The following is a 14,191-nucleotide window of genomic DNA, read 5'->3' on the forward strand; positions in this document are numbered from 1 at the left end:
CTCACTGCAGTTGCTATAAATAGGAGTATAGCTATTATTATAATAATTAACAGTATATATTTGAACAGAACAGTTATAACAAATTTTTATAAGTAATTAATAAACCCAAACAATATTTCATAATTATATTTTGTAACATGAGAAAGATAGAGCTTCTCCTCCCACCCAAGTAGTTTATATACTCATGGACAAATAACTTTGTTTGGCTAGAGTGAGATAAAGTCTAGAACCATTATATTCCTATATTTCTTTTTTTTTTTTTTGAGATGGAGTCTTGCTCTGTTGCCCAGGCTGGAGGTTGGAGTGCAGTGGCATGATCACAGCTCACTGCAACCTCTGCCTCACAGGTTCAAGCAATTTTTCTGCCTCAGGCTCCTGAGTAGCTGGGACTACAGGCATGAGCCACCACGCCTGGCTAATTTTTTTGTATTTTTAATGGAGACGGGGTTTCACCAGGTTGGCCAGACTGGTCTCGAACTCCTGACCTCAAGTGATCCACCTGCCTTAGCCTCCCAAAGTGCTGGGATTACAGGCGTAAGCCACCACACCCAGCCATTCTTAGTATTTCTTTTCATAGTTGTCAGTTTTGACATATCCACTTCTTAGAATTAAGTAGATAGAAAGAAAAAGTATTTATTGTAGCAATGCCATTCAATTTGTCCGAATTCCTTTTGAATGATTTGTCAAAAACCTCACACACCACCTTACTATTAAAAATTATTTTTGGTAATTTATCAATTGACAACTGGATTATATCCTCCTCCAATCCTATAAAGACCAAACCATGGAAGCCTCCCGAGCTGTGAAAGGACTTGTTACCCCATCACTGGATCATTCATACACTCAACATGGATGCCCATCTTTTTAATCATTTCTTGTTTGGCATTCTGCAGATTTTTATATTCCAAGATAAGATTCAGTGACAGGTGAGGGCTGTGGTTTTCTTTTGTTATGTGGTAGAAAGGCAATGGTGTGAAAGAAGTCACCTTGATCAAAGCACATCTCAGGCACTTGAATTTAGTCAAAAGTACATACACATACTGAAAATCTAGAACTAGATTCCCTTGAAGCTACCCCTGCTTGCCCATCCCTTGAAAAGTCTTCTCACACATAGCGCAGAGCCTGTTTTTCTAGTTGGTGAGCTCTGTAGGGGTGTGTTATTTTATTTCTCTTTACCCCATACCAAGCAATATGCCTGGCACAGCCATCTTTTTGTTAAAAAATGAGGGAAGTGGGGGTTTGGAGTGTCCGTTTGCTTTTCCCATTCTCCCCATATCTTTCCTAACTTCCCATCCCACTTCCCAAACAGAGATGTCACCACTGGGACACTGACAGCATTTTCTGGCCAGGGGAGTCCCAAGCTGGGGACCATAACAGTAATAACATAAACACAGAGAGGTATAAAATTTGTCTTTATTACCCAACAATCAGGATTGGAACAAATGAAGGGGTATGTTTGAGTTAGATTTCCTGGTTGAGACCCTGGTTTCATTACTGTCACGGTCACAAAACTGAGTTCTCAGCCTCCTCCCTCTCAGGCCAGGTAGCAGCAGCGGGCAGTGGTCCAGTCCATCACACTGCACTGGCAGTGGCAGGTGGTTCCCCCCTGAACATCCCACGAACCACAGCCATAGCCACAAGCACAGCCAGTGACACTCATCCCTGCATGGGCACATGAAGTACAGCCATCAGAGCTCTTGGAATGTACGAGGAGGAAGGGCAATCCACAACCATCTTTCAACACTGTGCAGTCAGGGGTAGAGCTAGGTTTCATGGGGCCTCAAGTTCATTCAACTTTAAGAGCTCATTTCAAGAAAAGAAATACAGATATCACAAAAACAAATATTTGGGGCCATGAAAGAGACTTATGCAAGTGAGAGACTTGGAACTTGGGAGTTTCAATTTTCTTTGATTTGTGATAAATTCACCTCTCTGTGGCCCCTACCCATCAAAACAGGGGAATAGATTGGAAAGACAAATGAAGGATGTGATCATTATGGGACAATGGAGGAGAGGAAGGGCTGAGAAACAGGGGCATGAAGTGAAAGGGTGAAAGGAAGAGGCAGAAGCCCACAATCCCCCAGTAGCATCCTTCAGGGAAACAAGAATGGGTAAGGGGTCTCTAGCAGGGTGCCAGGGTGATACAGACCTGAGGTGGGGGATGGTGTAGGTGCAGGGAGGGACAGGGGAGGACACGGGGCATCTTACTTACCCTCAGGGAGTTACTCACCAGCAGGGCAAGAGGCCAGCCTGCCTTGGCTCTTGACACTAGTACACAAGAGCTTCTTGCTTACGGGAGAGGGACTGTACTCTGAGTAGGAAAGAAGAAGGGGTATATAGCCCATGAGCTATCCTCCCTATAATCCCCTTCCAAATCATCTTCTACCTCGGAGGTGACACTGTGTCCAGAATCAGGCTACTCATCAACTTTTAAGGTTTAGTTTCCTCATTTTTAAAGGGGAAGTAATAGTTGTCCTTACCTCATAAAATGGTTGTGGGAATTAAATGAACTAATCTACATAAAGCTCGGATTATACCTGGTTCATAATGAGTGTTCATAAATTACAGCTACCATTCTCCACGTCTTCCTCCTCATCAGGAAAACCTTAGCTTTTAGCCAAGAGTTTAAACAGGGTTAGGGCAGTGTAGAAAGCCCTCATCAGGGGTTGGGCTTGGTTGGGATCTTGGGACAGGATAGAGACGAAGCTGGAGTTTAAGAACAGGAGAAATGAGCAAGGGTCAGTCCCCCGCTTCCTCCTACCCCAGTCAGTTACCTAGATGGTTGAGAATATCCTTGATCTTCTTATCCATAACGGAGTCTAAGGAACACTGAGTACTCCCTGGGATGATCAGCTGGAGAAGGGGGATGAGGATGAGAAGGTGGCAAGAGGAAGGCCCCATCCTGTACAGAGTCAGTGTCCTGGGGTTGGGAGAAAAGATGGAAGGCAGCTTAGATCTCTGAGCTCCTGGGAGGTGGTAAAGGAAAGAAGACAACGTGGTTAGTTTCCAGGGAGTAAAGATGGAAGAACAGCACCATCAGTACTGGATCTCTTTAGGCGCTTTGGAGAAGCAGGTAGGGTTGCTGAAGAACAGACTTACTCACCAAAACTTTCAGAGAAGGTCTGCAAGGACTAGCCAGGCAAGGGTGTTTTAATATGCCTGGTATTAACCTGGGCATCTTTAATATGCAAGCACACACACACATGTAAACACACTCCCAGCACATTTTCAAAGACCTGTGCCAGCTAGGGTGACAGGTGACTGTGATAAACTTTGGAGTGTTCATGAGAAGCAACAGCTGCCTTTGCTCTGGATCGCTGCCGAGGGAGGCCTCCTGCCTGTTTGTTCCCCTTCTCCTTTCTTCTTGGCAACCCAATAAGGCTAGCACCTGGGCCTTCTGTCGCCTGCCGGTATTACAGGCTTCTTGTTTGATCCTTCATCAGGAAGAGGTTACTTTGCAGTTAACAAACAAATTAATCCACCCAAACCCAAGTGTAAGCTCTGTCTTATCTCTATTGGCTGAGGGAGGGCCCTACTTGTCACCTGTTCAGACACCATTTTATTGTCCCTGGCTAATCTCATTCATAGGAAAGTCACAGAAAGACTAATTAATCCTAATTATTTAAAATAAGGAAGTTCAGTATTTGCTTAACTAGAAGCGTGGTTTATGATTCCAGAGTTCTTCTGGGGGCTCGTAAAGTTCTCCTTTTTCCCCCACCATTCTCAGCTAATCTTTCGATCTTGTCTCTTCATAGTCACAAGGTAGAAGGTGCCACATCCTCAGCCCAGACCCTGAGCAGGAAAGAAGGAGTGGGGCAAGGCCACTTTCTTTGGGGGCTTTACCTTTTTATTTTGAGAGCAGGATCTTTCCCTAGAAGCTCAAGAAGACTTCCCCTTACATTTCACTGTTTGGTTCTAGGTCACACAACCTCCCTTTCTATCAGCTATGGCTGAAAAAGAGAGCTGGGCTTCACAATTCCTTATCCAAGACGTGGGGCCCAGGTGTGTTTCAGAACTCAGAATGTTCCAGATTATGGGAGGCGCAAATTCTCTGTATTATGTTATACCACTAAGGAGGTTGGGGGCAGCACTCTGCAGTCTAAATAGTCTGCTAAATAGTCTGCTGCAAAATGTATGAATATTAATGCAGGATAAATAAAGACCATAAACAGCCTCACACCAGGCCATGCCAAGTTTTTCTGCCAAATGAACCTCAAATTTAGGACAGAAAAATTTCATTTTTAGAGGTTTTTAGATTTTAGAATAATGGATAAGGGATCGAGGACTTTGAGGATTCGCATATGGCCAAGAGGAGTGAGGATGCCATGATTCCTCATCTAGGATGGGGCATGTGGCCACCATGAATAAATAAAATTTAAAGAACAGCAGATGAAGAAGCAGAGAAAGGGGCCATGTGTTGTGGCTCATGCCCATAATTCCAATAGTTTAAGAGGTTGAGTCAGGAGGATCTCTTGACCACAAGAGTTAAAGACCGGCCTGGGCAACATAGTGAGACTCTGTCTGTTAAAAAAAAAAAAAAAAAATTGCTGGGTGTGGTGACATGCATCTGTGGTCCCAGCTACGTAGGAGACTGAGGCAGGAGGATCACTTGAGCCTCGAGGTTGCAGTGAGCTGAGATTGTTCCATTGCACTCCAGCTCAAGTGTATTTCAAAGCAAGATCTTTGCCTGCACAAATAAAAGAAAGAAAATAAAATAAACAAAGAAATAAAGAAAGTAAAGTGTTCGAGAAGTGAAAAGGCAAAGTTAGTTGACTATTCCTGGAGGCAGTCAGAGCTGCATGCCAGCCCTACCTCTGTGGCTGGAAGCCTTTCACCCAATTCTCCAGGAGATGCCCCTCTAATGAAATATGTGCCATTACTTGCAAATATATCTCTTCCAGTAACTCCTTGAGAAATGAGGCCTAGGGATGCCAGCAAAAAGGCAAGGATGCTTCTTCAATTACCAGACAGGCGTTGAAGAGAAGAAAAATGCGACTCGAGAATAAGAAAGAGCATACACTTGGATTTGGGATAGATGATGGGTTGATTAATTTGTTTGTTAATTCAATGAATATTTGTAGAGCTTCTCTTTACCAGCTCTAGCTCTGGTGACTCAGTGGCAGACAATGTAGATAAGATTTTTGTCCTTTTGTTACTACATTCTAATGGGGGAGATAAATACAGTATATATATGGTCAAGTATTGAGAAATACTCTAAAGAAAAATAAGTCAGGACAAGGCAATAGAGTGTGCCACTGTGCTATTGCCCATAACGCAGTATGTTCAGGAAAGGTGTCTCAGAAAAGGTAACAATGACCTGAAGAAGTGAGGGGGTGAATCATAGGAAAACCTGGGACAAATGTTCTAGCCTATGGAACAAGTATAAAGAGCCCACGGCAAAGAGATGTTGGTGTGTTGAAGGAATGACAACAATGGCAATATGGCCAGAATGAAGTATGGGGGGAGAGGCCAGAAAAGAGGTCAGAGAGCTGACAGGGCCAGATTATAGAGAACTTGTAAGCCAATGTAAGGGCTTTGGGTTTTATTATAAATTTGACAGCAAATTATTGTAGTGTTTTGTTCAGGGGAGTGACATAAAATGATTTATGGTTTTCTAATGCTTAATTTTTCTCTTTTTTTTTGGAGATAGGGTCTAGTTCTGTCACCCAAGCTGGAGTGCAGTGGTGTGATCATGGCACTACAGCCTTGAACTCCTGGGCTCAAGTGATCCTTGTGCCTAAGCCTTCCAAGTAGCTGAGACTATAATAGTGTGCCACCATACCAAGCTGTTTAAAAAAAATTTTTTTTGAAGAGACAAGGCCTTATTATGTTGCCTAGGCTAGTCTTAAATGCCTGAGCTCAAGTGATCCCCCCATCTTGCTTCCCAAAGGTGAAACTGCAGTTGTGACCCACTGTGCCTGGCCCTGATTAACGTTTTATAAAGCTTACTATGGCCACTGTGGAAGAGACACCGTGGAGGTAAAACAGGTAAGAGGTAAGCAGGGAAAGCAGGCAGCAGGCTTCTACAGAGTTCTAGGTCTCGGAGAGTAATCAAGGAAGGAGTGAGAACGGAGCCTCCACAGGGTTTGCTGATGGATGCAAGGTGTAGAAGAAACAGAGAAGTACAGATCTAGAGTTTTGTTTTGAATAACTTATTGAAGATTGCTGCTATTTACTGAAATGGGGTTCCCTGGGAGAACAGTAGATATGGTGGGAACATAACATCATATTTGATCATAGTCAATTTAATGTGCCTATTAGAAATGTAGGGGGAGCTGTGGCATACAGAGTTAGGTATACAAATCTGGGATCCAGGGAAACAGTAAGAGTTGGAGATACAAATTTGCAAGTAACCAGTACACAGGTGGATCTATGTGCAGAGATACTCAATGGGAAAAAAGAAATATATTTGTTTTTAGTGAGGCACATAAAGAAAGCAGAAGACGGGGCAGTGGATGAGGAGAAACATATAGGTTTAGAAATATGAATTAAGCTGCATCAACTAATCAGTTTGTTGGGAATAGCAACAAAAGAGAAGAGGACAGGAACACTCAAGAGTGCTCCTGGGTTACAATGAGCTTGGATAGCAGGGATAGTGGTCGCCTCCGGGGAACACTTGTAGTCAGTGGCATGTTTAGCATACTTGACACCCAGAGGGGATCACTTTTTAATACTGCTGTCCTTTATATAGCAAAATCATTGTCAGTAATAATTATGTAATGATCAGTAATAGAGCTATTATTTTTGATTCATTCTCTGGTTTTAAAACAAGAAAATAACTATCAGAAAGGATAAATTGTAACTTTAAATATATCATTTAAATTCAGTACAATATTTTACATACGAATTAAAATTTGCAGTTACCAAACAAAAATATCATACCTCACAGTGTGTACTGTTTCAATATAAATTTTAAACACAATTAAACTTCACATAATCATATAGAATGATCAAATGTCTCCATAATTAAAGTTGGGTTAATTTGTCCTTACATCACTGGGCTACATTGTTTCTTTAGAATCTACTGTTTAAATACAGGAATATGTAATAACACAGGAATTGGAGACAAACCATTCGAAACAAACTTGGATATTGAATTGTTATTATCTTACTTTAGAAACTAAGATGTGTAGCTGAGGCCAAGTACGTTGGCGCCAACTGTATAACTGGAAGTTCTCTGAATTAATTTTCATGTAGAACACAATGTTTATTACAATATAAGTAATAAAAATGTGCTAAACTGAACCTTACATATATACTGTTAAAACTCAACAGTAATCACAGCAATTGTTTAGAACTTCAATTCACAATGTTTTGGGGGATGAATATTTTACCATTGATATTATTTAGAATTGCCATGCATGGTGATAATGAAGAGCAGATTAACTTTTATTGGCTTTATTATTGCTTTTGAATTCTCTATGGATAATGCATCCTGCTTCCAGCCAGCGTCCCCACCCTTGGTAGTCGCTGCTGATGGTATGAGGACATTGCTGGGATTAGTCATTCTATCATAAGTTCAGGAATGCTGAGGTAGAAGCTCAGCATTCCTGGAAAATATTCAGAAAAATCCTACACAAAGAGATGAAAGAAACGTTTTTATACTTCCAGAATTTGTAGATCAACCCAGTGGAGACTTTTAAACATTCTCCTCTCGCTTAGAGCTACCTTCCTCCTAAGAGTGCACTCCTCTCCCAACGACCTAACTGTGGAGGTAACTGTACTTGTTCATAATGCAGGATGTTCAGGGAAGGGGTCTCAGAAAAGGTAACAATGACCTTTTAAATCATATCTCCTTTCCCCCATTCGATTCTCCACTGACTATATTGTGTTTCATTTAATTTTATGTACACAGAGTTTGAAAAGTTACTAGCATAGGGCTCCAGCTGAAAAAGAAAAAAAAAAAAGAGGGACCATAAACCTGGGTATGGGCAACTGGGAAAGGTAAAGGCAGAGAAGATGGAGATGAAGCTAACAGACTCATCTGTTTCAGGCTAAGCTAAGGCACAGCTGTGACCATGTCCTATGACTAAGTCCTATGACTTCTCATACGTGGGAGCAGAGGGCTTCAGCATACAATGTGGAATTCTGAAGGTGCACTGTGTTAGAAGTTAATATCAAAGCTTCTATTTTTATTTAGTTTTTCCTTAAACATTTTCTATTTTTGTATGTTTTATCATGAACATAATATGTATTATATGTTTATAGTTCATTAACTACATTTGAATTGAATTGTTTTTAACTCTTGATGTATCTGGGAAAAAAAGGAGACCAAAAAATAAGTTTCCAGAATGTGTTTGGCTAAAATTGAGGAACTCTCTGATGAGGCAATGAAGTGCTGATCATTTTTTATATTCCACAGAAATGAATCTTGTCGATTCCTATGCTTTAGATATTACATTATAAATTAGTCAAATTGATATTGGACATAAAAATTGAGAATCCAGATTTGTTTTCTCATTCAGAGGGGAGGCTGACCTACCCCTGAATAGAGATTAGCCATAGGTTCTTTTGGTGATAGAATAAAATGTCCCCAAGAAATGATGTTGGAATCTGGGCAAGGGTTGTATAAAACCTGATTAAGACCCAGAGTTCTGCATCATCAAGCAGAGGAAAAAAAAAAAGACGGGTTTGTAAAACTTGACGAGCTGATGCTTTCAATTAGCTGTGAAACCATAAAGGATCCTTACTCATCAAGATTTCAATCAGGTACAAGTCTCTTAAAGAAGAAGATTGCATTCCAGTTGCAAAAGGAGTGCCCTAGGGTGGCTGAGTGGATTGATGTGTCCAGTATTATTGTTTCTTAGAATGCTGGAAAATGTCTAATAAAGGCAACAGTTTTTCCTGGCAGTATTCATTGTAACGTTAGTCATGGTACTACTTGGCTAACTGGTTCAGCTGTTAGATGTGCACAAAAGCAGACGTGAGAGAGATACTCGGTGAAGAATGATTACAAGAATGGACACTGGGGAAGGGATAATGAGAGAAGAGGAATGGGAGAAGGAGAGAATGGTGAAAGGAGGTGAAAAGAAAGAAAAGTGTGGTGGAGGCTAGAGAAGCCACAGGCCCTTGCACTTTCCTTGAAGAGTAGTGTTTCAGACCGGGTGCGGTAGCTCATGCCTGTAATCTCTACGCTTTGGGAGGTCAAGGTGGGTGGATCACCTGAGGTCAGGAGTTCAAGACCAGCCTGGCCAACATAATGAAACCCCATCTCTACTTATATATAAATTGTACTTATATGTAAGTATATACATGTAAATTTTATTTATATATAAATATAAATATATTTAAAAATACAAAAAAGTAGCTGGGTGTGGTGGCACATGCCTGTAATCCCAGCTACTCAGGAGGCTGAGGCAGAAGAATCACTTGAACCCTGGAGGCAGAGGTTGCAGTGAGCCGAGATCGCACCACAGAACTATAGCCTGGGAAACAAGAGCAAAACTCCATCTAAAAAAAAAAAAATAGCAGTGTTTCAGTAAACTGGTTTAAGGGCAACATAGGTAATGCCTGCATTAGCAGATTCACCTGGGGGTCACCTGCCGGAGCAGTCATCCTAGCTCAGTGTGCTCTTCTCCACTCGGTATCTGTGTGTAGGTTAAAAAGAAGCCACAGAGGATCCCAGGGTTCTGGTTGAGGAAGGGGATGGGTCTAGGTAGAGATAGCCAGGAAAGAGTACAGACCCGCGGAAACTGCTAGAGGAAGGAATAAAAGGTAGTGGGCTATCAAAAGGCCTTTTGGTAGTATCGCTCCTGCCATATTTTTATGAGCAGACACTCATCTGTTTGACTCTCCAATCAGTGCTTTTTGAAAGAGCCTTCCTTTGTCTGCCAGTGAAATGCTCCATGGGCCATAACTCAGACAGTTTAGGAGCCACGTGCCCTTGAATTCTCTAATGTTTTAAGAGGATAGCTGAACTGATTAGGGACATTTTATACATTTATATATACATAATTTTATTTCATATATAATATAAAGTATGTATAAATTGTACTTTTATATATACGTATATACATGTAAATTTTATTTATATATAAATATAAATATATTTAAATATATAAATGTAAATTATATATGTATATATACACACATACACACAAATCACAATCATTCATTGCTTCATGGTGGGGATGCATTCTGAGAAATGTAAGTTAGGCAGTTTCATCATTGTGCAAACATCATAGAGTGTACTTACCCAAACCTAGATGGCGTAGCCCATTGGGTACCTGGGCTATATGATGTAGCCTGTTGCTCCTGGCTACAAACCTGTATAGCACGTTACTCATACTGAATCCTGGAGGCAACGGTAACACAATGGTAAGTATCTGTGTATCTAAACATAGGAAAGGTACAGTAACAATACAGTAGAAAAGATTTTAAAATGGTTCACCTATATAGGGCACTTACCGTGAATGAAGCTTGCAAAACTGAAACTTGTTCTAGGAGAGTCTAGTGAGTAAATAGGAAGTGAATATGAAAGCCTAGGACATTACTGTATACTACTGTGGACTTTATAAACACTGGACACTTAAGTTACACTAAATTTATGTTTAAAATTCTTCAATAATAAATTAATTTTAGCCTGCTGTAACTTTTTTACTTTATAAACTTTTATATTCTTTTAAACTTTTTGACTCTTGTAATAGCACTTAGCTTAAAATAAAATCACATTGTACAGCTGACCACAAATATTTTCTTTGTGTATATCCTCATTATAGATGCTTTTTCTATTTTTCAAATTTTTAATTTCTTTTTTACTTTTTAAACTTTTTGGGTTAAAAATGAAGACACAAATACATACGTTGGCCTATGACTACACAGGAGCAGATAGTCAGTATCACATGTTTCACCTCCACATCCCATCCAACTGGAATGTCTTCAGGGACAGTAACGAGGATTGAACTGTCATTTGCTATGCTAACAATGTCTTCTTCTGAAATACTTCCTGAAGGATGTGTCTGAGGCTGCTTTACAGCTGTTTTTTTAAAAAAAATTGAGTCAAAGAAGTACACTCTCAAATACTGTTGAAAACATAGTAGAGAAAATATATAAACCAGTAACATGGTCATTTATTGTCATCAAGTATTATGTACTGCACTTAATTATATGTGTTGTATACAGCTGGCAGCACAGTAGGTTTGTTTACACTGTAAACACGTGAGCAATGTGTTGTGTACCAGAGAGAGAGAAAGAGAGAGAGAGAGAAGGAGAGTGAGAGAGGAAGAAAGCGAGAGAGGGAGAGAGAAAGAAAGAGCAAGAGAGGGAGACAGAAATTCCATAACAAAACTGACTTACATACATTTTAATGACGTTGTTTGGCAGGGTAATTGGGTATATGTGGTAAGCAGTTAACATAATTAATAAATATGACTTTCCAGAGTCTAATCAGGTTTTTGGTTGTTGTTTTCTATGTATTTTGTCACTTATTAAGTGTCCATGTTGATAGTAATTTCTGATACCAGGTGTTATCTTATTCTCATTGTAATCACTGAATCAGATATAACTGATATGTCATCTTTCCATGTAACCAGGAATAGAAAATGGAATTGGGGGACTATCTGAATACTTTTTTGATTTGCTATACTCTTACAATTTCTGGACACTGACCTGTTCACTCAGGAGGGTTTGTAAAGCAGTCAAAGAGATTTCTGGGAGAAAAGCGATAGAGACTTCAACACATTCACTTTGAAGTTCAAACTCTTTAGAATCTTATGTTTAGAATAAGACTTTTAGGATTGACATACTTAACACTCAAAGTCTGAGGATTGAGATGGTACTGTTTGGGTTCTGTTAACACAAATGGATACCAAGATCTCAAACTGGGGACACATAGAAAGGATGAGGGAGTCTAGACTGGGAGACCCTCACTATGGAAGACTGATTCTGGCAAATCCTGTGATGCAGCCTAAAATCCTCTTTGGTACTGATCATGATTTGAGAGCCAATATCACTTGGGCAGTTCTGTAATAGAGGGTGCTTGTTAAACTATGCATCGGAAAAAAGGCACAGTTCTAACTTGTTCATTCTTAGTAGCGAGACAAACTTAATGCCATACATGATTTAAAGTTTGATTATGGTTAGATACCATAAGGTGTCTCTTCCCTGCCTAGTTGTTTGTTTATTTTCCCTAATGCTTTACTAAATTTTAAGTTACCTGAGAGCAAGAATTATTTTTCAATTATTTTCTGTACCTCCAGCACCCACCAATACCTGGCACATGGCAGGTCCCAGTAGTTGTTGGTTGGTTAAAAAAGTGAATAAATGAATGTTGGCTCAAAATCTTTTATCTTTTTGGTCCTACCCTGCTTTAACTTGAGGATAAGGTAGAGTCTCTCATGCTGCCAAAGTGCACAATAAGAAATGAGGACTTTTTGTCAGATTTTCAGGGACAGTCTCTGAGCTTGTGTTAAAAAGGTTCAACCCTGGAAACCTCAGACACAGTAATAATGAGTTGCCAAAGACTCCCTCCCTCCATGCCAATAATGCAAGAGCTTTGCTGAGAGCCAGATAAGGGTCTCTTTGAAGCCATCTGCAGATACACTGGGGAAGTTGTGATCTTTCTATGAAGAAAAGCCACATACATACAAAAGCATACTTGCTATCTATTCACTGACCCATTGCTGAACCACTGCAGCCTCTAGTCACAAGTCTTTCTTACAAAACACACTATACCACCATGACAGCCAGAGAGGTTCCATTTAAACCTCTGAAGTAATAATTTTAAGCTCCTTGGTAAATCAAGCATCAAGCTAGATTTGAGGTAGGGGGTGGAACTTAACTCTGAAGATGGGACTTGAACTCCAAAACAGGCAAAAGCACCTCTCCCTAAGACATGCCTGCCAGTGCCATGGCTGTTTACCATTGCCATGCACACCCAAAAGTTACCACCCCTTTCAATGACAATGACCTGAAAGTCTCACCCTTTTCTAGAAAATTCTGAATAACTTACCCCTTAATTTGCATCCTATTGGCACTGAGGGAGGGAGTCTTTGGCAACATTCTCAAGTCTCAGAGTTTTCTTCCCTAGTGGGATCTCCAGAGGTAGAGGAGAAGGGCTCCCTACTATTTTGGAAAATATTCTCAAAACGTTTGTTTATTGCCCAGAAAACTGAGAAAGTCCTCAGGAATACTACATAGAAACGTTACAAAGTTCTCTGTTAACTCTCTCCTCTGAAGTCTGTATGGGGAAATTTCCAAGAAACCTTCCCAATGCTTTTTCTTCTAGTGATCCACATATCATTATAGGAATGAAAACTTGAAGATGAGGTCCGTGAGCCTGTATCTCAGGCATCAACCTAAATTCCATATCAGAGTGTTAGAATTCCCAGGGCCCTTGGAGATAATCTAATTCTACCCTATCACTTAAAAGACAACCAATTCCAGACTGAGATGGACATTGTAGATTACCTAAGGTCAAAAATGAGCAATCTTGTAGACACAGAACTGGGAGTAGAGCCCAGGTCTCTCTCCTGCACTGCATTGTACTTTGTACAATGTTGTCTTGCTTCTCTAAGATCAAATGAAATCTAAGAGATAAGATGATACATTGTCTGCTAATTTTAAGTATATTTCACATTTCAGAGGGTCACTGATCATAAAAGAATAAAGTCAAGTACACTATGCAGACAAAAATTGTGATGCAATAATATAAATGCAAAAATAAAATGAAATAGCAAGGTGATTCCTTTTTCTGGATGCAAGACTTCCTGAGACCACTGGAGAATGAAGGCAGCACATATTTAGTTTCACAGGTTGTGTTCAAAGCTGTTTTCAAAGCCAGATGTCTGATGATGGATGTCGACTCTCTTTTCTCCTACTGGGTAATTGATATTTATTATAAAACTAAACAGGAACATGCAGGGCTTGGGGAAAATAATTCTGACAACTGCTAGTTTCAATATTCAGTTTTTGCAGTTCATCTCCCCCAAGCATACTCCTCATGGATGTCATACTCACTGACATATTCATCTGCAATCAGTCTCTATTGTTATTATTTTGTCTCTTCCATGCTGAGCCCTGGCCAAGAGCCCTGAGCAGGGCATGAGAATTCAAGGATGTGTTAGCAAATAGAAGGACCATGATCTATTGCCACATGCAGAAACCTGGGGGCTGTATTCACAGATCAGTCTAGGAGTTGGGCCCCTCTCTTTTCCTGCTTGAGTTAAGAATTTCTGGCACAGAATTAAAGAAA

The 14,191-nt window shown here is 40.3% G+C and overlaps 1 protein-coding gene across 3 annotated transcripts; it reads right to left on the reverse strand.

The window, feature by feature from the left end:
* Positions 1–1,393: 1,393 nt before the first annotated feature.
* On the reverse strand, positions 1,394–10,491 carry RETNLB (resistin like beta). 3 transcript variants are annotated; one of them, XM_009199740.3, is made up of 4 exons: positions 10,196–10,491; positions 2,775–2,920; positions 2,231–2,311; positions 1,394–1,662 (listed from the first exon to the last, which is right to left on the reverse strand). In XM_009199740.3, exons 2-4 carry the CDS (start codon positions 2,899–2,901, stop codon positions 1,535–1,537), a joined length of 336 nt encoding a protein of 111 aa, XP_009198004.2. In that variant the 5' UTR covers positions 2,902–2,920; positions 10,196–10,491; the 3' UTR covers positions 1,394–1,534. The 3 variants fall into 3 exon arrangements, with proteins under 3 accessions (XP_009198004.2, XP_009197992.2, XP_003893948.2); XM_009199728.3 differs by lacking the exon at positions 10,196–10,491 and adding an exon at positions 3,104–4,432; XM_003893899.4 differs by lacking the exon at positions 10,196–10,491 and adding an exon at positions 3,104–4,432 and having other exon boundaries at positions 2,775–2,966.
* Between the last annotated feature and the right edge of the window lie 3,700 nt (positions 10,492–14,191).

This window comes from Papio anubis, chromosome 2 (assembly GCF_008728515.1).
Source record: "Papio anubis isolate 15944 chromosome 2, Panubis1.0, whole genome shotgun sequence".
In the NCBI taxonomy this organism is placed as follows: Eukaryota; Metazoa; Chordata; class Mammalia; order Primates; family Cercopithecidae; genus Papio; species Papio anubis.